Below are 27660 nucleotides of genomic sequence, written 5' to 3'. Positions count from 1 at the left end.
TCGGTAGTGTTTATTATAAGACTACTAGGTGGTCATGCTTGTCTAGGACCGCATGTTCACATGTGTGTAGCATAGCCAGCTCAGGTTTTGGAGCTTGCTATCGTAGTTCATTCCCCGAGAATCTCGCAGCGTCATCTCGTCAAATTGTGTTGCAAACCTTCATTTTCCTTTCTAGACTCGATGAGTCTGGAATATCCTGACACCAACCAGATCTGAATCTCAGGCAGATATTATGGTTGGAGCATTTTCCAAGAACTATAATATTGGTCTCTCGATAATTGGTAAAGTGGATGTCGTGGCCAACACACCCAGCCGGAAGACCTATTATTGAAGTATCTCGGTTGAAGAAAGTTGGCCACCTTCGCGTGAGGATTTCGTAGGATTTACCTCCGTAGTTAAATTTTACGGATTCTTGTGCTTCCGAAGTCCGATCTTTTACTTGATGTTCTATATATCAAAACATATCTATGATTGGGATACACTAGCACATCAAGGAGAACATTAGAAGCGGAGTGCTATATGTCTGTCGGTCGATCATCCAGATTTTGTTTCCTTGGCCTCGCTAAGGTGAAATCTGAGAAAGTGTTATCTTCCTTTGCATCTGCATTATCCATCACCATTCATCATGGTAGTAAGATGTCTTCCCAGGATCCTCGGCACGGATGTTGGTAAGACCCTTATGAGTATGGAAATGCTCAAGTTCTTGAGAGCACGCTCAGGCACTAGGTTCTGATGTTGTCGTTAACTGGAATGTGCCTCCGTTCTCTCAGTTGTACGATAGCCATCCAATTGGTGGAATCACCTTTGCCGGTGAACCTTCTCCCCAGTTACCAGAATCATTCCCAACATTTGCATTTTGTTCCCAGCTTGCACCTCAGTAGTTGTTGTTCAGGATCATCTTCAAAGTGGACATACCACGAGTTCCATCCATCTCCGATGATAAGCAAAAATCATCCATTGCGTTGTCTTCAACAAGGTAGTCCACATCATCCATACTAGTCCAAGTATGCCATCTCTTCAAGCTACCTCAAACGATCAATTGTAAATTGCCTTAAGCTGGTATGAAGAGTTTCAATGATCTCTGAATCAAAAGTAATTCTTTTTGCCCCTTAAGGGAATATTTCTGCGAGTCACTTTCCTTAAGATGTTTCGTTATGGTATCATGGCAATTATCTCCTTGCTACTTTGAAACCATGCATCATCCTACTTAAGCGTGGAATTGTTGCCTACCAAATTTGAACCTTATCATCCGCTTCTTTCCATCACCCCTGATGTGTTTTTCGTGTCTCAGCTCAAGAGATGTTTTATATCTCACTCCATGAGTTGATCTTGAGTGCTCGATCTCCGAGGAGATCGATTTCTGTAGAATTTCTTTCTGCCGTCATCATGCTGGATGAAGATCCCGAAAGCAAAGACGTCAAGATCAAGATGACGAAATGAATCAACATCCTCGGGAAGGGCAGTTGGATGGAGAAGACTGCGATAGTTTTGTGACCCCCCCTTCCTTCTTACCTCACGTCTTGAATCTCGGGCCGAGATTCTTGTCAAGTGGGGGTGAGTTGTCACATCCCTAGTTCTATTAATGCCTAGTGCTAGCATCTGGTGTTGCATCATGTTTAAATTTCAGTTAAACCTGAAATGGCGATTGCCTAAACCCTAGCACCAAATGAATTCAACTAGGTTCAATAAAAAAATATTTTCAATTATCCCAATTGCCCTTTAGAAAAGTTCATGATTTTTGTTAAAGGTGAAAACCTCTGCCAAAAGCCATGCACATATTCCTAGGCCATTCTGGATTTTTGAACTAAATCATATAGTATTTGAATTTGGGCATTTAAATACTATAAAATAATTAAAATGTTCAAATAATCCTAAACTAAAATGTTCCATGTTGGATATATTCCAAACAGTGGCCATGAGCAGTTTGGAGATTTTTGAGTGTGCCTAAATATTTTTAATAAAGCCCAGAACAAAATAACAAAATAGAAAAGAGAAATAAAATAGAAATGGAGAGAGAGAACCTCACCTGGCCTCACTGTGCAGCCCACCTAGTCGGCCCAGCTGGCGGCCCAGCCAGCTGGCCAGCCCACCGAGGGCAGGGGCGTCTTCTTCCTCCTGCCAGAAGGCAGAGGAGAAGACAGCCACGGCGCCGCGGCGTGCCACGCCGGAAGCTACCTGCCTGGCTGCCCCTCATCGCCCTGGACTCCCTCTGCGACGCCACGCTACCCCCCTGGACCCCCCTTGACGCTCTCACTCTCTCCCTCGCTCTCTGCTCCCTCTCCCGAGCACACCCGAGCGGAGCTCGTCGTCGCCGACGCAATTTGCCGCGATCGCCGCCGTCCCGGTGATGCCCCGAGCTGTTCCCGAGCTCCTGCACCTCGTCGCCAACCTCCTCACCGACTCACGCCACCAGGAGAGCCCAGAAGCGACGCCCTCAACGTCATCTCCAACCACGGCCAACCGAGATCGCCGCCGTCAATTCGCCGTCGCAGAAGCTTCCCCGAGCCCGCTGAGTTTCTCTCCCGACCCCTTGTGAGCTCCTGCACCTTCCCTATGCTCGCCCCCTCTCCGTTTCTCTCCGCTGGCTCGATTCCGCCGGAGCCGAGAGCTCATCGCCGCCGTCCATGGTGCCGACGTTGTTTTAGCCACCATAGCTCGTGCCTGATCGCGTCAATGCGTTCGGTGCCTTCCCAGGAGCACGCAGCTCCCACCAGCTCCTCCTCCCGAGCACCCTAACACTGAGCCCGCACCAACCCCGAACTCCGGCCACCGCCTTTGAGCTCGTGGCCGTCGACTCCGGCCACCCCAGGCCCGGCTACTGCCACCAGGCAACGCGCTGCAACGCCAGCTACCCGTAGAGCCCAACCGCGGCTCAAGCCGCGGCCTGTACACGAAACCCGAGCAACTCCAGCGAGTTACCGCCATGGTTTTGGTCGCTGGTGACTTAACTCCGGCCGTGCCGACGTGGCACCGTCATTAGTGGCTAATGACGCCACTAAACTAACCCCTAGCTCACTGACGAATGGACCCCACACCTAATTAACCCCGGGTTTAGTTTCCTATTTAGATTAGTGCTAACCCTATGGACCGCATGTGTCAGCTTTGACTTTGGTCAAGTCAACGTTGGCCGGTCCCACTTGTCATCCACCCAAACCAGCCTGAGACACTGACGTGTGGGTCCCAGCCGTCAGGTTTGACCTGGGCTGACGCCTTTGACCTGCTGATGTCACGGTGACGTAATGCTGACGCAATAATTCATTTTCTGGAATTAGTTAATTCTAAATAATTCAAAAAATTCCATAAAATGCCCAAAACTTCTAAAAATCATAGAAAATCAACCGTAACTCTAAATGAAATAAATTATATATGAAAAATTATCAGAAAAATTCAAGGAATCTGTTTATGGCATTTTCATGCATGTTTGAACAACTTAACCTCACTGTTTAGTCCAAAACATGATAATGCACTATTTGAATTCATAGTTTGAATTTGAATTTGAACCTAGGGTTCAAACCAACTTCATTTAATATGGTCGCTAGTTGCATTAGCTCAAACAACAGCATATTGCCATGACATGATCATGCATCATATTGTGCATTGCATTGATTGTGATTCTTTCTCTGCTGCCGGTATTTGTCCCCTCTCGATAGACGTGGTTTCAACGATGAGATCGATGACACCGATGAAGAACTATACTATCTTCAGAAGTGCCAGGCAAGCACAACCCCCTTGTTCATTCTGATACAAGCCCACTCTCTCGCTCCTTCTCTCTTTTACTGCATTAGGACAACAATGATCATCTGTTACTTGTTGCGGTAGTTGAACCCCTTATCCTCTGCATGACCTGTCATTGCCACAGTAAATAGATGAAACCCACTAGCATGAGTAGGAGTTGTTTGAGCCCTGATGTGCCTACTCATTCATGCTTGTTTGTCATGCCTGCTACTGCTTAGAGTTGAGTCAGTTCTGATTCATCGGGGATGAATCGGAGATGTGTGAACATGTCCTACTGTGTGTGAGCTAAGTGTGTGAACACGATTTGGTAAAGGTAGCGGTGAGAGGACATGTAGGAGTACATGGTGGGTTGTCTCATTAAAGCCGTCCTTAGGAACTGAGTTCTGTGTTTATGATCCATGAAACAGTTACTACCACGCATTGGGCCCGAAACCAATGGACCCTCTCGGCTTCTTGATCACCCTTGTCCTCTGTCCAGGAGTTGCAACTAGTTTCTGGTGTTTATAGGATATGTGTTGGGGCCGTGCGTAGCGCTGACCCTAGGGGTGGGCTATGATGCGGTAGATACACCGTGGCACGGTGTACCGGGCGCCCGTTTGGTGTCTCGGGAACCCTGTTCACATCGTTCGGGGCCGTATGTGGAAACCTCGGCCGGACTCCCTGCGGATGGAAACTGGATAGGCGATAAACCTGGACTAGAGACTTGAGTGTTTAGGTAGGCCGTGGCCGACACCCTCGTTGGGCTTCCGCTTGAAGGTTGCCGAGTACATGTCGTGTAAACGGCGGTAAGTGGTGAGAGCGTGTGTGAAGAAGTACACCCCTGCAGGGTTAACATCATCTATTCAAATAGCCGTGTCCGCGGTAATGGACTTTTGGGTTGCCTATAACAGTTCATAGACAAGTGAAAGTGGATACTCTAAAACTCGCAAGATAAGTGTGAGTGCTATGGATGGCCTTCTCGTAGGGGGACGGGAGTGGATCCATAGTGGTGTATTGAATGGTGAATATGTGGACTCGTGTGCGCCACCTCAAAAGAGTTGCTTGCAATCGTAGTTCAGGTTAGCCACTGAGTCAAAGCTGGCTTGCTACAGTTAAACTCCACCACCCCCCCCCCTTGTTGATACCGATGCATATGTAGTTTAGTTCTGATGTAAGTCTTGCTGAGTACCTTTGTACTCACGTTTGCTTAATTTATGTTTTGTAGAGATATTTCAGTCTCGCTAGTAGATCCGCGTGGACTTCGACGTTTAGCTTGATACCTCAGCTACGATCTTGTGCCCTCGGCAGGATCTGGTAGATAGTCAGGCTTCTTAGCCTTTTTCATTTGTAGATGTCTGTACCCAGACATGTTAAGCTTCCGCTTGTGTTTTGACTTGTATGCTGTGATTGTTGGGTCATGAGACCCATGTTTGTAATATCACGCTCCTCGGAGCCTAGTGAATAAATACTTGAGTCGTAGAGTTATGTTGTGATGCCATGTTGTATTTACACATATCGAGCATATTGTGTGTATGATTGAAATGCTTGGTATATGTGGGATCCGACAATCTAGTTGTTTATCCTTGGCAGCCTATCTTATGGGGAAATGTAGTCTAGTGCTTCCATGAGCCATAGTAGTCCGCTACAGCCCGGTTCACCGGAGTCCTGTTAGCCCAACACTACTGCTCAGGACACTTGACTGGCCGGCATGTGTTTCACTTCGTTCATGTGTCTGTCCCTTCGGGGAAATGTCACGCGGTGACATCCGGAGTCCTGCCTAGCCTGCTACAGCTCGGGTTCCCGGAGTCCTGCTAGCCCAGTGCTACATCCCGGATTCACACGCTGTTGACCGACACGCTCGATGTGAATCATGTATGCTTGTCCCCATAGGTTAGCGCCGCTTTGGGTTCACGACTAGCCATGTCGGCCCGGGTTCTCTGTCATATGGATGCTAGCGACACTATCATATACGTGAGCCAAAAGGCGGAAACGGTCCCGGGCCATGGTAAGGCGACACCCGTGGGATACCGTGCGTGAGGCCGCAAAGTGATATGAGGTGTTACCGGCTAGATCGATGTGACTTGGAATCGGGATCTTGACAAAATGATTCATCCAGAAGTATGTTCTCTGGCTTAATATCGCAGTGTATGATGCACTCACGACAACCCTGATGCAGGTAGCACAATCCTCTAGCAACTCCTAGGGCTATCTGACATCTGATGTTCCAATTCAGGACCACAACATTTGCATTGCTCTTCTTAAATAGATGACCATCAAGAGACCCATTTAACATGTGCTCATACACAAGTAATCTGTGATCACCTTTGGAGCAAAAACCTATCAATTTGACTAGGTTTATGTGTTGGATAAGTCCAACTGAGCTCACCTCAGCCCTGAATTGCTTCTCTCCTTGATGGGCACCATCAAGCCTTTTCACTGCTAGAATAGTCTTCGAGTCACTTAACACTCCCTTGTATACAGAACCAAAACTTCCAACACCTAACTTTTCATAGAAGTTTTTAGTAGCACGAACTAAATCAGTATATTTGAAGGCTATAATCCCGCCAACACTACCTTGATTGACATAGTATAATGGCAGCAAACCACACCACATGAATTTGTTCCTCCAATTCAGTAACAAGAACAGGAGAATGAGTAACCCAAACCCAGTAATGCTTGTGGCAATAACAACTCCAACGTTTGGTTTTCTTTTGTTTTTTCTCAAACTTGGCAAGAAATCTTTGGCAGAAAGACAGAGATAAAAAACATCTTTAGAAGTGATAGTAATGCCGTTGTTAAGATTTACACTAAGCAATTCCCCATTCCAGACATAGCATCTGCTATTGTTATAGGAATAAGCAGTGCAGGAGCAGGAACTGAGACAAGCTTCTTCACATTTGCTCTGAGTAGAAGCAACGACTATGCTCTGCGGGTTGTAGGGCAATGTAACTTGAGAAATGGGATGGAACATGTCCGTTGAACTTGTGATGTTTCTGTCACTAGTGCAATGCAATGGTCTATTTCTGATGCATCCTTCTGTTCTGTCCTCAAATTCCCAATCCTGCGGTGACTTCTGAGAGAAGCTCTTCATACAGTCACATGATGGATGTGCATTGCCATTGCAGACCGTGTAAGGTCCACAAGTAGCAGGAGGAATGCAGGGATCATCGGGTATGGCATATATGGTTTGCCAAGATTGTTTAGCTTGTGACCAAAGATTAAGCTTTATCTGACCAGAGATATCCAGTAAGATAAAAAAGGAAGACGACTCATCAAGCGATATGTACATGTAGTACTCCTCTTGGTTGTTATCAACATATGTTGCATTTATCAAACCTTTGGTGCGAGGATCCATATCTAACACTGCCTTGAGCATTGGTACAAGATTCAACGATGATTTTGTGGAGGATGCATAAAGCCAATATTCTACCGAGGGGTTGTGGCGCTTGAGGACGAGCCCCTTGGTTTGTTCTAGTTCATAATAGTATGAGCCAAGACCCGGATCAATCAGGCTCTTCTTTGAGATGGCCTGGTGACTGAAACCAGTGACCTTGTCCCGACCAAACTTTGCACCAGGAAGTATAACATCTGTTGGGTAGTCGAAGCTCTGCCAGACCGGTAGGTCAGATGACGGGCTCTCTTTGAAGGCAAGGTTTCCACTGTTCAAGAGAACAGCGACACTAGTGTTGTTTGTGTTGATGTGTGTCCTATTATTTACAATGTGAGAGGACCAAACAATGGATTCATTGTTGGCGGCAAGGTTTACGATGACAAGATTGCCATCACTTGATATCTTGAACCGTGTTTGGTTGATGCTGGGGTTGGTGATGGGCTGATCCCTATTAGCAACCCATACTGTTTCTTGAACCATGTTTTCCGTTTCGACAATTTTTTAAAATCATAAAATTCCAAAGGGAAAATAGAGTTTTTGGGCGTTTTAGACGTTTTTAGCGTTTAGTACTAGGGTTTAGATTTCAGAGTTTAGGGTTAGGTTTTATGGTTTAAACCCTTAGTTTTTACTGTTTAGCATAGAGTTTCCGACATTTTAAGTCCCGGGTTTAGGGTTTAGGACAATTTTTGAAATGAAAAAATTGTAAAAGGAAAAAAAGATATGCTCTAATTTATGTTTTTTTGAATTTTGGTTAAATCTTGTCAAACCGGTCAAACAACTGATTCAAGAAATATAGTGTTACTAAATAATTACGCAATACTATTAGTGTTACTAAATAAGTATCTCAGTTTTTTTGAATTTTGGCCAAATCTGGTCAAACTGTGGTCAAACTATGGTCAAACTACTTATTCAAGAAATATTAGTGTTAATACATAATTACTGTTTTTTAGAATAATAGTTTCAAACTCAAACGGTGAAACGTGTGACTTCATGCTCAAGCTAAACTACTGAGGGTTAATAGGATTGACAGCTTACATTTGTCAGGAAAACAACAAGTGCAGACTTGGAATGTAGGGGGAATAGAACTTCGAAGTTAAGCGTGCTCAGGCTGGGGGAGTGAGAGGATGGGTGACCGGACGGGAAGTCAGGCGATTTGGAATGAGTGATCCACACTTGAGCAGTTATGAGAGGTGATTAGAGACTAAATCATCAAATAATTCAGAAAAATTAAAAATCGAAAAAAAAATCAAAAACTTTTTTCCAAAATTTTCAAAAAAAATTCAAAAACAAAAAACCTTTAGTACCGGTTGGTAACACCAACCGGTACTAAAGGTCCCCCATACCAGGGCGCGAGCTCACGCCACGTGGTGGCACTTTAGCGCCGGTTCGTGCCGAACCGGTACTAAAGGGGGGGGGGGGGCTTTAGTGACCACCCTTTAGTGCCGGTTATGGAACCGACACTAAAGGCCCTTACGAACCGGCGCTAAAACTCCGTTTTCTACTAGTGTCTGTGTTCACCTAACTGCCACGAATCATAAAAGGATGCACCTAATGAGGTAGATTTTGTTTATGCATTTTCTTTGAAGTTTATGGATGCTATAACTGATAAATAAAACATTGTTCAACCTTCTATGAGTCCACCTAGGGAGCTGTACAAATTTGGAACAACTTCCAGATCAGGCATCCAAGTATTTTCGTCTACTACCAGTAAGCTGCCAGAGCAAGATAGCTGGGATGTCGAGTCCCTAGGGCAAGGTGAATCACAAATTGCCTGATATTCGATGGGAAGCATCAAACAATACCAATGTCGAGTAGTAAGATCTGATTGTTCAGCTGATCAAGCCAAGATAAGTGTGCGCGCATCCCCTTTTAGTCCAGATTTAGAAAAATATGATTTCTGCTATGATAGTTTCCAGAACAGTTTGGCCCTTGAGACACTTCCATTGTATGTGTGTGTGTTCCTTTTCTTTCCAGAGATATGCATGTCTATAGATATTATTGGAATTGGTTCGACAAACAGTGTATATGTGACAAATTTACTAATATACTGATATGGAATGAAATAAATATCCATGCTTTCTCACACAGAATCCCCTAGAAATGTTAGGTACATAGGATACGGATAGTCTTTTTCAATGCGATAAAATAAAGCGACATCCTGTCTATTTTTCTTTGCTAAAGGGGTATTTCCATGTCGTATTGAATGATCACACTTAAGAACACAGAGGAGATCTCGACCGGGGGAGGATAAGCGGTGACATAGATGGGGTGACACATTGAAATAAAGAGCGTGGACATGTGTGTTGGGATCGGGTGCTTTTTGTTATGCCGTTGCAACGCACGGGCATGTTTACCCGATTGTTTTATAAATAGTAATTAATATTTCCATAATTACGAAAGTAATAAAGGATATATGCAAATTTTAAAAATAGTAAGGACGCTATGGACAAGAGCGTCCCGACCTGGACGCAGATGCTAACAACGTCCTAGTGTGGTCGCTGTTTTTGCTAGCATCCATTATCTGGTTTGACTGGCGGCCGCCGCACCCATCTGGTCTCCATCTCCCACATCCATCTACCTGCCTGCCATGGCCGGCCCTGGCCACCACACCCATCTCGTCCCCATCTCCCACCTCCATCTCCCTGCCTAGCACGGCCGGCCCTGGCCTCCGACTGATCCCCGCCGCCCACCTTCCCACGGACCGCCTCAGCCTCGGCGTCGCTGCCGACATCCTCACGACCGCCCCAACCTCCGGCTCATCCCCGATGACCACACCCTCACGTCTACCCCCAACCTCCTCACGGCCAAAGTGGTGGGTTGAGGGCGCCGCCGCGGCTACATCAGCAAGTCGGTCGAAGGTGGTCGTCCCTCTCTCTTCTCTCCACTGCTTCTCTGTACATCGCCCAAACCATTGATTGCATCTTGTTGTAGCTTTACTAATTTCACTTACTGCCTAGGCATAGCTGAAAACATTAGATTGTTTGACCTTTATTTATCAGTGTAGATTGTGAAGAATAAATTCAAATGATTGCTTTGATATTTTACCTCAACATTTACTCGCTCCTTTTATGTTGTAACAGGGTTTTGAAATGGATAGAAATGGATGTTTCATTGATTTGCTATGGGTGCCTCACAGCCAGCACAAAATATCCAAAACTTGGGAAAATGTGAGTGATTTCGCATGTCATTTGTTAGACTTAGTGGTTAAATAAAGACTAATTTTTGTGTGTATTGATGCAGCCTAACATTTGCTTGAATGTACGGTGTCACCGTGTTGGCATCCCATTTGATCCTCTATGTACATTAGCTTTAGAGAACCTTGGTTTTTATCAGATTGCTAAGATGAGGAAAATCAATGTCAGCAAATACTTGATATCGGCATTGGTGGAGCGTTGGCGGCCCGAGACAAATAGTTTTCACCTACCTGTAGGAGAAATGACTATTACGTTGCAAGATGTCAGTTGTTGGTGGGGGTTGCCTATCCAGGGTAAACCACTTGTTGGCAAAGCTGATGCACAATGGTCAGAATTAGTTGAGAGGTTGTTTGGGATTCCTGTGGATGAACAACACATGAAACAAAAAAAGGCGAAAAGGCGATGATAATATTGTTGTTAGGAATTCACAATACTCTCTAAATTTGGGTAAACTGCGGGAACGCTTCCATGTGTTGCCGGATAATCGAATGGATAGGGAGATTCATTGGCATGCTCGAGCACTTGTTCTAGATATCCTTGGCTCCATAGTCTTTACTGATACATCTGGAGATGGAGTGCCAACCATGTATCTCCAATTTATGCAGGATTTAGGACAACAAACAGAGTATAATTGGAGAGCAGCTGCCCTTGCTGTGCTGTATAGACAATTGAGCATGGGTGCTAAGAAGGGGAGACTAGAAATTTCAGGGCCTTTATTGCCGCTACAGTTATGGTCTTGGTCCCGTTTGCCACTTGGTCGCCCTAAAGTTATTTTTGAGAAGCCCAAAGAAGGAGATGAACCTAATGAAGAAGAAGATGAACACAAAGTACACTTGGATTATAACCCTGTTTTTGGAGCAAAGTGGTGTGCTGCACATGCGTTTGATGTCCCTCACAATGCTGGTTTGTATTCTTCTCACCAAATTTGTTACACATCATTTGTGGTATGACAAACAATTTTAGTAACTTGCAATCAAATATATAGGTACTGAATATTATCGAAATCAAATTGATTTGATTCGAGAATGTGTAGTTGGTTGGCAACCATATGATGATCTTCTAGAGCAGATGCCTTTCGAAGTTCATCAAGATTCTGATTGGTGGTTTGCTAGAGTACCGCTCATGCATTTTTGGATTGTGGAGTTCCACTATCCACATAAGGTGATGCGGCAATTTGGATTAAGACAACCCATTCCACCTTCTCTTCCACGTGGCGAGGCAGAGGTTCGGAGACTTCGAAAACTTAAGCATTCTGCAGGAAAATCGAATGATTGGGAGTTAGTCCATGCGAATTATGTTCAAGAATACAATCGTGTTGAAGCAAGAGTGTGGCCAGAGGACATTCACTTTGATGTAGCTAGTTTACCTGAGTATAGACATTGGTTCCAGCAAAATGGTATGTACACAATATTATTTGACTCTCAATGCTTAGGAGGCCTAAATGAACCTATCACATATCCTCGAGATAGCATCGAATGGACCGGCTACATGCCTAGCGGCCCGCCATTGGCTCACATTGTAAGTGTGTGCAAGATTTTAATTATTTCTTTGCAACACATTAACAATCACATGATTTGAAATTTGTATTGTCTCTTGTAGAGCCTACGTGAGATAAAGAATGCTGCATGGGGGATCAAATGTGCTACTACTACTGGATGCAAGGAGATAGGAAGATCTATATTGAGGTCTTGTGTAGGAAACCTGATGGATCTGAACATGGAGCCTAGGCTATGAAGCATGCTCGCTGAGGCTAGATTGCCGCTGAATATCGAAGATATCCCATCTGATGATGAGGTGTCAGATATTGCTCACCCACCGAGTCCCCCAAAGGAAAGCAACTCCGATGTATTTAATGAGTGGAATTACTCTGGGAGAGGTTTTACAACATATCTCAAGGTTGAAGAAGCCATAGGAGATGGAGGACGGACAACACAAGATGCAAGTCAAGCTCCCAGTTTTCGGTCAAGGAGTTCTTCACAAGTAGTAAATTAGAATGGATCATATGCTGATATGCTATGAACATCTGCACCGACCTAGAAGTGTAACTGACTAGATGTTTCTTTCTTTTTGCTCAACAAAAACAGTTCATGGTTCTGCTTTGTAACATGCCAGACATGGGTTGTAATCCTTTCAAGCTATGTCACTCCTCCTTGGCGCTAAGCTCAATGGAATTTTCCCAGAATACTAGTCATCATATGGTTTTGTGTCCAAATTTCAACAAATCACATGCGTCAATTAAACAAAGACTGAAACCAACGGAATGCAAAACGACCTTACCCCAAATCATATGCGCCAACCACGAGATAGATTGGAGGATCTTAACCGTGAGCGGGGAACAAGAGAGATAGAGATGCCGTGATGATTAGAGATGTGAGTGTTGGAGGCTGGTTGGCACATGGCGACGTTGAGGAGCGACGAATCCATGCGTACTAGGGTTTACTGGAGACATAACATCCGTCTATTAGAGGAAAACGACTCGGTTTAATCTATTTAGGGTGCAGACCAAACCATTTGTTGGACGTTGTTTGTATTGGCGTCCAAACCGGACGTTCTGCACAATAGCGTCCAGCTGTGGACGCTGTTTTCCCTCGCGTCCTTTCTATTTTTCAGATTTTGGCTAACCCTTTCCCACTATCGTAATTACGTCATTACTAATTATTAGTTATAAAAAATCGGCATGTTTACAAGTAAACATAATAAGCGTAATTAAACATAAAAGTGGCTGATCAAACGCCGGCCAAAGCCCACCTAAATCTAATAAACATTAAATAGAACATTAAATAAAAGTCTGCGCCCGCCTGCTGCCATCCCGCACACTACCCTAGATGTCATCGGCCGTGCTCTTGCCCTTTCCATCGATGCCACCGTCGTCGGTGAGGTCGATGAAGACCGGAACAGGGCCAGCTCACCTGAACGACGCCTGGTATGCTGCCAGGGCAGCCTCCTCCGGCGTCTACTGGGGCAGCGGCATTGCGGCCAGCCGTGCACGCTCCTCCTCCTCCTCCTCGAGCCGGAGCGCCTCCGCATCGCGTTGGAGCATGGCCTCGTAGCGCATCTGCTCCTCGCCGTCGGCCTGCTTCTAGCGTAGCCAGTGCTCCTTCCATTGCTCGAGGTGGGCCACCTCCTCCTGCGGCGTCGCGGCGAAGTGGACGAAAGGCACGCTCATCCACTCGCGGTACTGGCCCGTCCATGAGTAGGCCTCCTCCGGCCAAGTGGGTGGAGGCGGGGAGCGCTTACGCGTCGGCTCCGGCTCCGGCTTGGCTGGATGGGCGGCGACAGTGGCGGTGGCGGCATGAAGAGCGGGATGTGGACGGAGTCCCCTGCCGCCGACAAGGCAAGGGCTTGCTCTAGCCCATCCCAGTGCGCGTCCTCCTCGAGGAGGCTAGCCTCCAGCGCGTGCTGTAGGGCCTCCTCGAGGACGGCTTGATACTCCGCCTCCGCCTCCATGTCCTCCGGCTCTACCTGCGGTGGCGGCGATGGGAACGGCGAGGGACGGCGTCGACACCTGAGCGCTGTTGCTCCTCGTGTTCGCGGGCGAACCACGCCTCTCAGTTAGGGGAGTCGGTGGCGTACTCTGGCAACCGACGCTGCTCCGACGTGAGCTGCACGTGGCGCCTGCGCACCTCGTCGTCGTGCGCCCGCTTGGTACGTGGAACAGCCGGCACCGGGATCCGCTGCGGATCCAGATGCCAACTGTGCGACAGCGTGACATCGGGGTACGACAGTGGCTGCCTGTACTCCTAGTGCCACCGCGCTTGGTGCACCGGGATGTGCAGGTGCCGACGACCAGGGCGGGAACACGTCGCCGCCGGCGGAGGAGGGGGAAGGGAAGCACTGGAGGACGAGGCGCCGGGGGTGCCCTTGCCCTTGCCCTTGTCATTGCTGCTGCCGAAGAGGCCCATGGACGCGCTAGGGTTTGCGGTCGCCGGTGAGGAAGCAAAGGGAGTGGTGGGGGCCAGATGTGGACTGGAGAAGTGGATGAGGCCGACCCCGCCGCACGCGTGGTTAAAAAAAGAACACTTCCACTGGCTAACGTGTGGGCCCGCTGTCGGTGGTCATCATAAATAAGACGACCGGTGGCGGTTGGGTGGCCGCCATGTGGGGACGTGGCGGACGACGAGGAGACACGCGGCGCGTCCGCTTCGCGTTCGCGCCGACATATTCCAGGCGCAATTTTGGGACGGAAATGGGTTGGCACGGACGCCAGACTGACACGATTTGAGTTTGGGTCGGTGCGTTGGGCCGCCACTTTTGTCCGCGCCGACCCAAACGGACGCGGGCGGACGAAATGGGTCGCCTCATTGGAGTTGCTCTAACAACAAACAAGGACAATTGCTAGCCAAGTTGCAGGTGACCGGCAACATCAGCGCTCGTCTGGCTCCCGGAAAAAAGATTCTTCGGCCCCTCAGCACATGACCTCTTGACTTGGTCCAGTCCAAGGAAGCAGCTTCCTCATTCAACTGAATAGATAATAAATGTATCTTTAGAATCGCAGAAAATTTAAACTGAAGAGATAAGAACCAAACAGAAAATCAGAAGTGCCTAAAAAACCTCTTTATTAAGAGCCAAAAACGTTGGCATCATGACCAGAGTGCACCATATGTGCCTGAAATAAATAAATAATGATACGGATTAAAAATGCTAGCCTGTAATTATAGTGAAAAAGATGATCTGCATAAACAATTTCTACCTAATGAGATTAACAAATAACCTCCCAACTTCACCAAAGAAAGGAGATTTACCTTATGAGAAAATATTTGTATGCGGGCTGTGGAAAAGAAAAACAGTTCATATTCACCTTATCAAAGCCTAGAATGCACTTCGGACTAACACCTGCATATCCTACTGGTGTCATTTCAGAACAACATTAGAATCATAGATGCCATGATTGGCTTATCCAGGATTATACAAATCACACGGAAATTTGAAAATACCTGAAAATTATACAGCTTATGTTGTCTCTTGGTCATATCCACCGACAACTTTCAGATCTGACATCTTCCTCCTCACCCAACTTCAACAACAGTTGCAGTTTGATTGTGCACACTTTTAAAACAATTATTTCACTAGAAATTCTCAAGTTCCCATCCCAGGTCGGACAAGAACCAAACATACACATATCTCGATCATGGTATTAACCTAAGCTTAAATTCACCAACCCTCATGGCAATGGCTTCAATGAGCATGACAGCTGGCAGAATAGGGAAATGGCAACACAGAGAACAGCAAAGTAATTTGGCAATTTCGATAAATCCTAAATAAGTGACAGCGAGGGAGCTTCCTTCTATATCTCCTCCAGTCCATTGCAGGGCACCTTTTTTTATCTATAGAAAATCACACTGCAGGTGCTTCCCCAGTAGTATTTCAGTCCCAAAAAAAAGGAACAGTGGAAGCAGTGGCAATATTAGAGTGCCAGGCCACCTCTTCAGGACTGTTATGTAACCATCCTAGGCTCATTGGACCATGGTCCAACCCAGACATAAGATTCATCAATCCCTCTCATTAGGTCGATCACATGCCTACTGTGAAGGCAGTCGATTCTTCCTCTCAATGAACTTGTAAGTGTGAATGGTTAATCTACAGAAGGTCAGAAAGAAAGCAACTTATGTGCAGCTTTTCTTTTATAGCATTGCCAAGTCAAGATGGGGCAAAGATGTTGTACAGACCCATCTTGTTACAAAACATGGAAAAAGTTTTTTTCAGGGAGTCCTTGTGTAAGTACATCTGCTACTTGACTGGCTGAAGTTACATATGGTAGGCAAATTATCCTCTATCAAGCTTCTCCTCGATGAAATGACGATCAATTTCTATGTGCTTGGTTTCATCATGCTGAACAGGGTTATTTGCAATATCAATGGCAGCTGTGTTGTCACAGTACAACATCAGAGGTTTGTGCTTGTACAACCGCAGCTCTGCTAGGAGAATCTGCAACCATAATAACTCACATATGTCGTGAGCCATAGACCTAAACTTGGCCTCCGCAGTAGACCGAGCCACCACATTTTGTTTCTTACTTCACCATGAAACTAGGTTTCCTCAAATAAATGCACAGTAACCAGATGTTGAGCGCATGTCATCTAGGGAACCAGCCCAATCAGCATCAGTATAGCACTCAACTTGCAAGTCCCCTTGTCTGGTATATAAGAGGCCTTTTCCTGGGCACCCTTTAAGATACTGTAGGATCCTATTTACAGCTTCCATATGAACTTGTTTTGGGTCATGCATGTATTGGCTAACTACACTCACAGCAAAGGCAATATCTGGACGGGAATGAGATAAATATATTAATCTTCCAACTAGTCTCTGGTAGCGCTCTCGATCCACTGGTGTCCCAGCATCACTACATAACCGGTGATTTTGCTCAATCGGTGTAGCAGCAGGTTGACTACCAAGCATACATGTTTCCTTGAGCAGATCCCAGATATATTTTCGCTATGAGAGAAAAATACCTTTGACCCAAGTCCTTCACTTCAAACTCATGTGCAAGATGACACTTCAGATCTGCAACTTCCTTGGAATCATCTCCAGTAATCACAATGTCATCGACATACACTATCAAGATTGCAACCTGGCCATTAATATGCTTGTAAAATAGCGTATGGTCAGCATTACTTTGAAGATAACCCCTCTTTAGCATATCATGTCTAAACCGATCAAACCAAACTCGTGGGGATTGCTTTAAGCCATATAAAGAACGATGTAGGCGCAATACCTTTCCAACAGTTTGACTTGACTCAAATCTAGGCGGTATATGCATGTATACTTCTTCTTGGAGATCACCATGAAGGAAAGCATTCTTCACATCCATCTGGTAAATATCCCAATCAAGGTTTACAACACATGATATAAGTGTCGTTACTGAATTCATCTTTGCCACCGGTGAAAAGGTGGTCTCTTCATAATCGATTCCATATGTTTGTGTGTAGCCTTTTGTTACAAGGCAGGCTTTGTACCTCTCCACCTTGCCCTCAGGGTGTGTTTAATAGTGAAGACCAACTTACAACCTACAGGCTGCTTACTTGGTGGTAGATCCACAAGCTCCCTAGTCCCATTCTTCTCCAAGGCTTTCATCTCATCAAGCATTGCTTCCTTCCAATTTGGGTCCTCTATAGCTATTTTCCAGTTTGATGGTATGGAGATAGAATCTAAAGATGCAATAAAGCTTTTGAAGGGTGGAGTAAAATATTCATAGGAAATGAAATTGGCTATATCATGTTTAAAATCTTTGAGGTGTCCTGAAATTTTTAGATTTCTAGTAGATTTCCTCACAGCAATAGGTAGATCATTTTCAGGAGCAAGAATAGATAATTGGTTATCACCCTATCTTGTGGTGCTAATAGGAGCGACAGGACTAGAGGGGTTATTATATTGTTAGTACCTGGGTCCTCATGCCTGTGAAGCTCACCATCTTATGAAGGAAGTGAAGAGTTTCCTGTTGCATCTTGTATGTCTCCATGACCAGAACCATGATTACACCCATCACTATGTGGGTCCTCCCCCTGATTTTGAACATTATCTAGAGTGGGTAAACCATCCGAAGTTGAAACAAGATTACGACTTAATGGAGAGCCTTCATTACCCCTCTCCCCTTCTTGTTGCACTTCAGGTGGGGATAGGGCAATGCCAGTGTCACTGGTTGAGCCATAATATGATTCATGTTCACGGAATGTCACCTCCATGCTCACAAAAAAACGGTGCTTCGAAAGGCACCAACACCTATAACCCTTTTGAGAGGGAGAATAACCCGTGAAAACACATTTGAGAGCATGGGGGTCTAATTTTCCAACAGAGTTCTATAATCATACACAAAGCAAACACACCCAAAGACCTTTGGAGGAACTACAAAATCATTAGATTTCAAGAGACACTCAACAGGAGTCTTATGGCCAAGAACCCGAAGAGGCATACGGTTTATCAAATATGTTGCAGTTTTTATTGCTTCCCCCCAAAGAAATTTAGGCACGTTCATTGTAAACATAAGTGAGCGTGCAACCTCAAGAAAATGTCTATTTTTATGCTCTGCAACGCCATTTTGTTCTGGAGTGTTAACACGGGTAGTTTGATGTTCAATGCCGTTTGAGAGAAGGAACTGTCCAAACTCCTAGTGCATGCATTCTATACCATTGTCTGAACGTAAGGTTTTAATAGTTGCCTCATGTTGATTTTTAATGAGAGCACATAGATCTTTAAAAACTGAGCACACATCACTCTTATGCTTCAAGAGTAGAGCCAGGTGTAATGACTAAAGCAATCGATAAAAGTTACAAACCATCGATGCCCTGAAATCGAACGAACCTCACAGGGTCCCCTAACATCCGAGTGAATCATTTCAAATGGTTTGGCACTTCTTAATCCTATACTAGGATATGAACCTCTTGTATGTTTAGCCAATTCACAAGCATCACATACAAGTAGCTCCCTAGGACACAACTTGAAAAGAGAGGGGTATATACAAAACAATGCAGCAAAAGAGACATGCCCAAGCTTGCGATGGTGTAGTAGTAGCTCTTGACCAGGAAGCAACTTCATCACTCCATTCATCAAGATAGTAGAGTCCATCATGCACGGTCCCAGACCCCATTAGTCTGCCTGTCTCTAGCTCCTGAAAAGCTCAACAAGTAGGATAAAACAAACCTCTACAATTGAGAGATTCGGTAATAGAGCTAACTGACAAGAGATTGATTGGAAATTTAGGAACATGCAAAACATGAGATAAAGGACAATGTCTTAGGTGGCGTTTGGTTCATCGGCTATCCCTCGGTTGGACATGGATAGCCAATTTTCTAAGGGATGCCACCTGTTTGGTTTAGAGGGATTATAGGATAGGGATAGCCAAGATGCTGAGAATATTCCTCAAAAAACTGGTCGACAAGAGCCGGCAAAATATGGTGGATGAGGGCAGACAGCCAGCCACGCTCGCGTCGCAACCGAATCGTTTCTTTCGAGTTGGCTCTCCCGAACAAAAAGCATCTCAGTTTATCCACCTCTCCGCATTCTCTTTCTCGTGCTGGGCGGCGGCGCCGGTGCTGGACGGAGAAGCACAGCGGCGAACCGGATCCACGTCCTGTGATAGGTGCTATGGATCCATCAGCTACACGTAGTTTGTCCTTACCTGAACAAAGTGTCACTACTAGGAAAAATCCTAGCAGTAGCGCGGGTCTAAGGGCTATCAGTAGCGCGGGGCGGCGCTACGACTAACGTTCTTTAGCGGTAGCGTTTTCTTGGCCAACGCTAAAGATCAAAACACGCTTTCCATACAAGCGCTACTGCTAAGTTCTTTAGCGGTAGCATTTTCTTGTCCAGCGCTAAAGAGTGGTACTACTATATTTTATCATATCTTTTTTCCTACGTATTTGCGATGTTTTTGTACATATTTTATACAGTATTCTAATCATATCTTAAACATGCAATATGCTCATCATATCATACACATAATAGTCTCATCATATCATCCAACACAAATCATGCCGTCACATCATAATCACGATATAGCTATACAAGTTACATGACATGTCTCATCATACATAATGTAGTACTTCTTGGGGCATCGGTTCGTATCCCTCGCACTAGCATGAACCTAACCTGACTACAATTCGCTTCGGCTCTGCTATCGAACCCTTTCTGGCTGTCGCTCGGAAACCGGTACACCTGAGCCTGACACTCCGGCCACTCATCGTATACTCTTGGCGTAGCACTTCTTCGTCATTGATGATCTATGTACCTGCATCATCACATGAGTCGATGATATGCAACATATATAGTTGAGCAACAGAAAGAGACAGACTTGGCAAAAATAGAAGCAACATATCATAAGCATAAATAACAAAGTTCATCGTACCCAAAATGACCTAACTAGAGTGATCTTCGCTAGTTGAGGAGGACGGTTTAATAGAAATTTATATTTTTATATCGAATTATTTTCTCTAAACTAAAGACTACTGCCCTAATTAACATCTAATTCAAAAACTAAGTTAGAAGAAAATTCAGTTAACTACTAATAGAACAAAATTCAGTTAACTTTAGTGCTCTATAATGATGAAATGAAAAAAAATCCAGTTAACTACTAATTTCATTCATTTAGGTCATTCATTTAACTTCACCTAATTAACCTACTGTACCACTACTACTAGCAGCACTACTAACCTAATTAACCTAGTAAAACCCTATTGCCCTAACTAAAAAACGGCTAATTAACATCTACTAGTACCACTAATGCCCTAACCTAATTAACATCTACTAGTACCACTATATATACTACTAGCAGAACAGCTGTAACATTTTCTTCATTTTGTTCTTTTAAATTAAAAGAACATTTATGAAAACAAAAACCATAATTAAACCCTACTGCCCTGACTAAATTTTTACTCTAAACCCTACTGCCCTAACTAAATTTTTGCTCTAACCTAGACAACCTAGTTTACCAAACTAGTTAACCTAATGAACCAAATTAACCTAGCTAGTTCACTTTGTTACTTAACCTACCTAGTTAACCTACTTAACCTAGCTAATTCCTAGGGTTCATAACTAAATTCACCTAAGTAAATTAACCTAGAGAGGAGGGGTGGGGGCTTATAGAGAGGGTGCTCGGGGGAACGGTTGCGGGGAGGTGCTTGGGGGAGACGGTGGCGTGGAGGGCGTCGAGGGTGGCTCCGGTGGCGTCTACGGCATCTCCGGTGATGGCGAGGGAGGCAGGGGCGGCGAGGACCGGACGAGGGTGGCTCCGGGGGCGTCGAGGGCATGCAGCTCCGTTGGCGGGGATGGCGCGCGGCTTCGGTGGCGGCTCCGGTGACGACGACGGAGGCAGGGACGGCGAGGGAGAGGTAGGGGAGATGCGAGAAAAATGGGGAATTGGGGGAAGGAGGAACGCCCGCACAGGGGCAAGTCAAACTTAGTAGTAGCATTGTTTCCCGACAAGCGCTATAGCTACTTAGCTATAGTGCTTTTTGACGGAACACGCTACTGCTATGGATAAGTTAGCTATATCGCTTGTTCATGAAAACGCGCTATAGCTAAAGTAGCTATAGCGCTTCCGTGAAAACGTGCTGCTACTATTGCTTACATTTTTTCTTTTTCTTTAATTTTCTTTTTCTTTTTTCTTTCCTTTTCCTTTTCTTAGTTGCAGCACTGTTGCCTTAAAACGCGCTGCTTTTATTTTGGTAGCAGTAGCGCTGTCCTTAGAAGGGCGCTACTACTATACCAAGCCTGGCGGCAACGGTGTAATAGTTATAGTAGTAGCGCTTTTTATGACGGACACGCTACTGCTATTTATGTAGTAGTAGTGTGCTTTTTCATGCCGCGCTACTGCTAGATAGCAGTGGTGTTTTGTTTTAACAAGCGCTACTGATTAGCCTCTGTGTATAAACTTTTCCCTAATAGTGTGTATAGGAAGTGAATATATTTGAAGCTCCTGTCATGTGATTGGTAGCTCCTGTATCAATAATCTAAGATTTTGAATGCGTTGTAGAATTGTGGGTCTGGTGAGGTGTCATACCTTGGTGTGAAGTGGCATGCAAACTAGTTTCAGCTTTAGAGGAATCCTGGAAGGAAGGCAAGTCTTCTGAGAGTCTGATCTTGGAGGTGAAATCCTCAAGAGCTCGCACATCTACTACCGGTAGCTCCCTCTTGGATGTAGTGAGGTTCACCTATCTTTTATGAGCTCCCTGACCTTCCCCTGGCTGAGACTTTCCTTTTTCCCATCAAGTTGGATAACCCTGCAGCTCTAAGCATGAATCCTTTGTGTGTCCAGGCCTTTTGCAGTGGTTGCAAAAAAGTTTGCTTTTATCTGTTTTAGCAAAGGTCTTAGGAGCACGACGAGCTTGTATGGATAGGGCTGCACGTGCATCTGATTTTTCTTGAACATGCTCATTGGGTTGAGCAAGATGAGTCTCCTCCTCAATCACACGATATCATCAAGGCTTAGCAATTCAGTTTTGAAGAATATTAGCTGGCGGCGGAGATCAAACTCCTGATTTAGGCCATCAAGGAAGAGCTTACCCACAAATGGTTCAAACCAGGTATGGTGAACAGCCACATCATTCTTGTCAACGGGTTGAAAAGGATGGTAATAATGCAACTCCATGTACAATCTCTCCATCTCACCTGCATACTTAGTCGCTGATTTCATGCTTGCATGATGCGAGTAGCATGCATCTTATTTGATTTTCATGAAACTTGCTTCTCCAAAGCTTTCCACACTTCAAATACAGTGGTTATAGTCTCAACTTGTTCTCGTATCGGTGGTTCCATACTTCCTAATAACCACACCAAAACTCTATCATTGATCTGTTTGGTAATAGTACCACTTTTCAGTTTCTCTTCATCGGCGCTAAGCAATTCTTGATAGCCATGAGAACTCAGAATTAACTGGGCATGCCGTGCCCACTTGATGTAATTGCCTGGTCCAACCAACTTCACTAGATTAGGCTCAAGTGCAAACTTGACAGCTCCAGGAACCACTTTGAGTTGTTGTTGCTGCTCAAATACTTTGCTTAAAGTTTCATACAACTTATCCACACTAGTATCCCCTAATTTCCCCTTTGTTGGATCTGCCATGATTTACCACCACACACAAAGAAAAAACCAGACAGACAAGACTTGGTTTTTGTAGATCTCCACTAACAACAACACACAGACAGTACTAGCCAAGTAGATATAACTGTGCCGGTTGCTCTCAAATGCACACAGACTGCACAAGTATTTTAATCCGGCGACTAGGCAAAGATGAGCTATCCGGCTGCACTAATCACGGTTCTTCAACGGCAGCCACAAGTATTAGTACCACTATCAATTAACTACAGAAACCAGCTTACTGCTTGGACATGGACGGCACAACGGCAGCCAGCAATTTTTCCGCGAGAGCACAGATTCACCAGGAGGCAGTTCAACAGGCTACCTTAGGTTGGTCGCAGCACTCCATGCCGTACCTTGCAGATGATGTCGCAGGTCTCGGCGACAGCTCGAGTGCACACGGCAGTAAATCACGGCGACACAGCACCGCAATTAGCCGTCACCAAGGTCGAAATCACACAGGATTAACCTGCTCCGACGCCATGTTAAAAATCGTCTGAGATTCGAGGGATTTGAGCTAGGGATTGGAGGGAGCGTGAAGAGCATTTGGAGAAATTCTGGATCGTTCCTCCCCGATCCCTTCTCTGTATTCTGATTTATATTTGTTTGTACAATTTACATTTTAGACCCTAAAGATTCCTCTAATTACATTATCTATACACCAACAAAAGCAGAGCACCCATAGAACAGGCTGCCACTATTGTCAGAACAGGAAATATGAAAAAAAACCGAGAGCAGCAAGTAAAAAAACAAACCTTTTTGTGGGAGAAGAAAGAAAATCAACAACTTCATAATGCTCAACACATCACTCAGCGACGCTTTTCTGAGAAGTTGTTAGTAGCACGCACTCAGAACACAAAAACCTAAATAACAGATGGTTTAGCAACTGAAAGCTTGCCTTCTTCCTTTATTCCTTCCACTCCAGATTACAATTTTAAAGAGAAGTTGCTGAAACAAAGATGAATAACATCGATCGTATGTGAAGCACCCTATGAATTATTAATATTACACTGAAGTTACAGCACCAAACTGTTCTGTTAGAGCTGCAAGTAGTCTCAGCATTGGGGGCATATTAATCTCCTGTAGACCCTCGAGAATCCGGACCACTTCACCCATAGTCGGCCGATCAAACTCATTATCTTGGATGCACCAGCATGCAACTTTGCAAACCCTCTCAGCCTCTTCCAAATTGAAGTCACCATCCAACTGTGGATCCACCAAACTCTTGACATCTCCACCATGAAGCTTGCTGATGGCTTGCACAGGGAAATACTCCTCAACATTCTGGTACCTGGTGCTGCTGCTTCTAGTGTTGTATGGTATTTCTATTGGGGAATTCCTCCTTCCTGATATGATTTCCAGAAGTACCATGCCAAAGCCATAAACATCAATTTTTGGTGTGATTGCAACTCCGGCAAGCCACTCTGGGGCAAGATAACCAGCAGTCCCTCTGAATGTAGTCATAACTCGGCTAAAATCCCTTCCCATAAACGCAGCCAACCCAAAGTCTGCGATTTTAGGAACAAATGATTCATCCAGAAGTATGTTCTCTGGCTTAATATCGCAGTGTATGATGCACTCACGACAACCCTGATGCAGGTAGCACAATCCTCTAGCAACTCCTAGGGCTATCTGACATCTGATGTTCCAATTCAGGACCACAACATTTGCATTGCTCTTCTTAAATAGATGACCATCAAGAGACCCATTTAACATGTGCTCATACACAAGTAATCTGTGATCACCTTCGCAGCAAAAACCTATCAATTTGACTAGGTTTATGTGTTGGATAAGTCCAACTGAGCTCACCTCAGCCCTGAATTGCTTCTCTCCTTGACGGGCACCATCAAGCCTTTTCACTGCTACAATAGTCTTCGAGTCACTTAACACTCCCTTGTATACAGAACCAAAACTTCCAACACCTAACTTTTCATAGAAGTTTTTAGTAGCACGAACTAAATCAGTATATTTGAAGGCTATAATCCCGCCAACACTACCTTGATTGTCATAGTATAATGGCAGCAAACCACACCACATGAATTTGTTCCTCCAATTCAGTAACAAGAACAGGAGAATGAGTAACCCAAACCCAGTAATGCTTGTGGCAATAACAACTCCAACGTTTGGTTTTCTTTTGTTTTTTCTCAAACTTGGCAAGAAATCTTTGGCAGAAAGACGGAGATAAAGAACATCTTTAGAAGTGATAGTAATGCCGTTGTTAAGATTTACACTAAGCAATTCCCCATTCCAGACATAGCATCTGCTATTGTTATAGGAATAAGCAGTGCAGGAGCAGGAACTGAGACAAGCTTCTTCACATTTGCTCTGAGTAGAAGCAACGACTATGCTCTGCGGGTTGTAGGGCAATGTAACTTGAGAAATGGGATGGAACATGTCCGTTGAACTTGTGATGTTTCTGTCACTAGTGCAATGCAATGGTCTATTTCTGATGCATCCTTCTGTTCTGTCCTCAAATTCCCAATCCTGCGGTGACTTCTGAGAGAAGCTCTTCATACAGTCACATGATGGATGTGCATTGCCATTGCAGACCGTGTAAGGTCCACAAGTAGCAGGAGGAATGCAGGGATCATCGGGTATGGCATATATGGTTTGCCAAGATTGTTTAGCTTGTGACCAAAGATTAAGCTTTATCTGACCAGAGATATCCAGTAAGATAAAAAAGGAAGACGACTCATCAAGCGATATGTACATGTAGTACTCCTCTTGGTTGTTATCAACATATGTTGCATTTATCAAACCTTTGGTGCGAGGATCCATATCTAGCACTGCCTTGAGCATTGGTACAAGATTCAACGATGATTTTGTGGAGGATGCATAAAGCCAATATTCTACCGAGGGGTTGTGGCGCTTGAGGACGAGCCCCTTGGTTTGTTCTAGTTCATAATAGTATGAGCCAAGACCCGGGTCAATCAGGCTCTTCTTTGAGATGGCCTGGTGACTGAAACCAGTGACCTTGTCCCGACCAAACTTTGCACCAGGAAGTATAACATCTGTTGGGTAGTCGAAGCTCTGCCAGACCGGTAGGTCAGATGACGGGCTCTCTTTGAAGGCAAGGTTTCCACTGTTCAAGAGAACAGCGACACTAGTGTTGTTTGTGTTGATGTGTGTCCTATTATTTACAATGTGAGAGGACCAAACAATGGATTCATTGTTGGCGGCATGGTTTACGATGACAAGATTGCCATCACTTGATATCTTGAACCGTGTTTGGTTGATGCTGGGGTTGGTGATGGGCTGATCCCTATTAGCAACCCATACTGTTGTGAAAACTGGGATCTTATTGAACCATATGCCAAGGTACCACAAGCTGGGGATTGGAGATGTGGTGTTGTAGGACGACTTACTGATGGTGCTTGCTGGCTGGAACTGAAAGAAGCCAAGCGCGAACTTGCCATTTCTTGAGACGATCCTGCCCCCGACGGCGAGAACTTGGCCTGCCATGAGAGTATCATTGTTTGCAGCTACAAAGGAGGATGACCAAGGAGTGGTGTGGAAGAGGAGAAGCCCGAGTGATAATATGTAGAGCGGAGGCATGGAGAGCATTGCTGCTCTGCTCTGATATTTGGAGAAGGAAGAAGGTGTTGTATATATAGATAGAATGTAAGAGGTTGAGCTGAACAAGTATGTTCAGCTGACTGACCAGACGAGTCGCTACAATCCATTTTGGACTCATTCAATTCAAACTGGGATGTGGACCTTCGAAGCTTCCACCAGGCGGCTAGATGCAGCCACCCATGGATTACTAATATCTGGCGAGTGCCATACCATATAATTCTTTTAAATCCAACTCGCAAATATTTGCTCACTGAATATCACAAATGCAAATTCAACCGATAGCAACACAAAAGACCAAGGAAAGCTCCCTATGAAAGTGTGACCAGACAGGAATACAACAAATGTTGAAGTTAAAGTTGGCAAAGTTTAACACATAAGAGAGAGCTAGAAAAGGAACACAAATTAACCAAAAGGGGTGGTGGTAGTAGTGCCGGTATCAGACTCACCTCTTCAGGAATGAAATTACTTGCACAGGCTCAGGCTCATTGAACCAAAATCTCTTTTGCAATGAGTTCGGCGGATTATTTCCCTGGTCGCTCTCATATTGCCAATCACATGCCTTTTGTGAAGCCAGTCAAAGTCCCAGGCTCATTTTACTAAAATGTCTCTTCCCCAGTCAAACTCATTTGGCCGATCACACGACTTTTGTGAAGCCAGTCAAAGTCCCAGGTTCATTGGACCAGCATGTCTCATTCGCTATGAGTTCAGCTGACTATTTCCCCAGTCACTCTCATCCGGTCGATCAAACGACTTTTGTGAAGTCAGTCAACTCTCTCTGCATCACTCTGGCAAGTGGCAGTGGTGGCTAATTCTACAAAATGTCAGAAAGAAAGCAACCTTTTTTCAAAAAACAGAAAAAGGAAAGCAACCTAGTCAGGAACCTAACTGGCAGGCTGTTCTCCCTCATAGCATTTCCAAGTTCAGGATAAATAAAATAATGCATAGCACCCATAGAGTGGAATAGGCTGCCTCTTACACATTGGCAGAATAAGACAAAATGGCATCAAACAGAAATTTGGATATGCCAAGCGATTATACAGCTTATGCAGTCACTTGATGAGGTACAGTTTTTAAAAATCAATTATTTATTCTTAGCTGACACTTTGTCCAAGCATGCTATTACCATCCTAGCTCTGAAAAGAACACCTGAACTATCACCTTGATGTTTTTTTTTATTGAGGATGATTGGCTGCAGGTTTTCTAGCTCGTCGATTTAGT

General features: G+C 44.9%; 2 protein-coding genes and 2 pseudogenes across 3 annotated transcripts; 1 reads left to right on the top strand and 3 right to left on the bottom strand.

Moving 5' to 3' along the window:
- Window positions 1-5773: 5773 nt before the first annotated feature.
- LOC125532559 (G-type lectin S-receptor-like serine/threonine-protein kinase At2g19130) lies at window positions 5774-7585 on the bottom strand. Its single transcript, XM_087534697.1, has one exon. It carries the CDS (start codon window positions 7583-7585, stop codon window positions 5774-5776), a length of 1812 nt encoding a protein of 603 aa, XP_087390823.1.
- A 3373-nt stretch (window positions 7586-10958) lies between these two features.
- LOC125532524 (uncharacterized) lies at window positions 10959-13387 on the top strand. The gene is made up of 4 exons (XM_048696564.2): window positions 10959-11202; window positions 11285-11817; window positions 11899-11984; window positions 13087-13387. The coding sequence occupies exons 1-4, from the start codon at window positions 10974-10976 to the stop codon at window positions 13385-13387; spliced, it is 1149 nt and encodes a 382-aa protein (XP_048552521.2). The 5' UTR covers window positions 10959-10973.
- A 6359-nt stretch (window positions 13388-19746) lies between these two features.
- Window positions 19747-23602, bottom strand: LOC147988378 (uncharacterized; annotated as a pseudogene). The gene is made up of 2 exons (XR_015616701.1): window positions 21791-23602; window positions 19747-20020 (listed from the first exon to the last, which is right to left on the bottom strand). The product of XR_015616701.1 is annotated as an uncharacterized LOC147988378 (transcript).
- A 142-nt stretch (window positions 23603-23744) lies between these two features.
- Window positions 23745-26430, bottom strand: LOC125542918 (G-type lectin S-receptor-like serine/threonine-protein kinase At2g19130 pseudogene; annotated as a pseudogene).
- Between the last annotated feature and the right edge of the window lie 1230 nt (window positions 26431-27660).

This window comes from Triticum urartu, chromosome 1A (assembly GCF_056163025.1).
Source record: "Triticum urartu cultivar PI428250 chromosome 1A, HENAU_Tu73, whole genome shotgun sequence".
Lineage (NCBI taxonomy): Eukaryota > Viridiplantae > Streptophyta > Magnoliopsida > Poales > Poaceae > Triticum > Triticum urartu.
The sequence above is the reverse complement of the archived record's forward strand: the minus strand, read 5'-3'. Positions and strand labels throughout refer to the sequence as shown.

Bases quoted from the DNA above. Each gene is read 5' to 3' on its own strand.
- LOC125532559 (XM_087534697.1), bottom strand. From the start codon at position 7,585: ATGGTTCAAGAAACAGTATGGGTTGCTAATAGGGATCAGCCCATCACC.
- LOC125532524 (XM_048696564.2), top strand. From the start codon at position 10,974: ATGGGTGCTAAGAAGGGGAGACTAGAAATTTCAGGGCCTTTATTGCCG. The intron at 11,203-11,284 runs GTTTGTATTCTT...TCAAATATATAG, and splicing joins TGATGTCCCTCACAATGCTG to GTACTGAATATTATCGAAAT. The intron at 11,818-11,898 runs GTAAGTGTGTGC...TGTCTCTTGTAG, and splicing joins GCCCGCCATTGGCTCACATT to AGCCTACGTGAGATAAAGAA.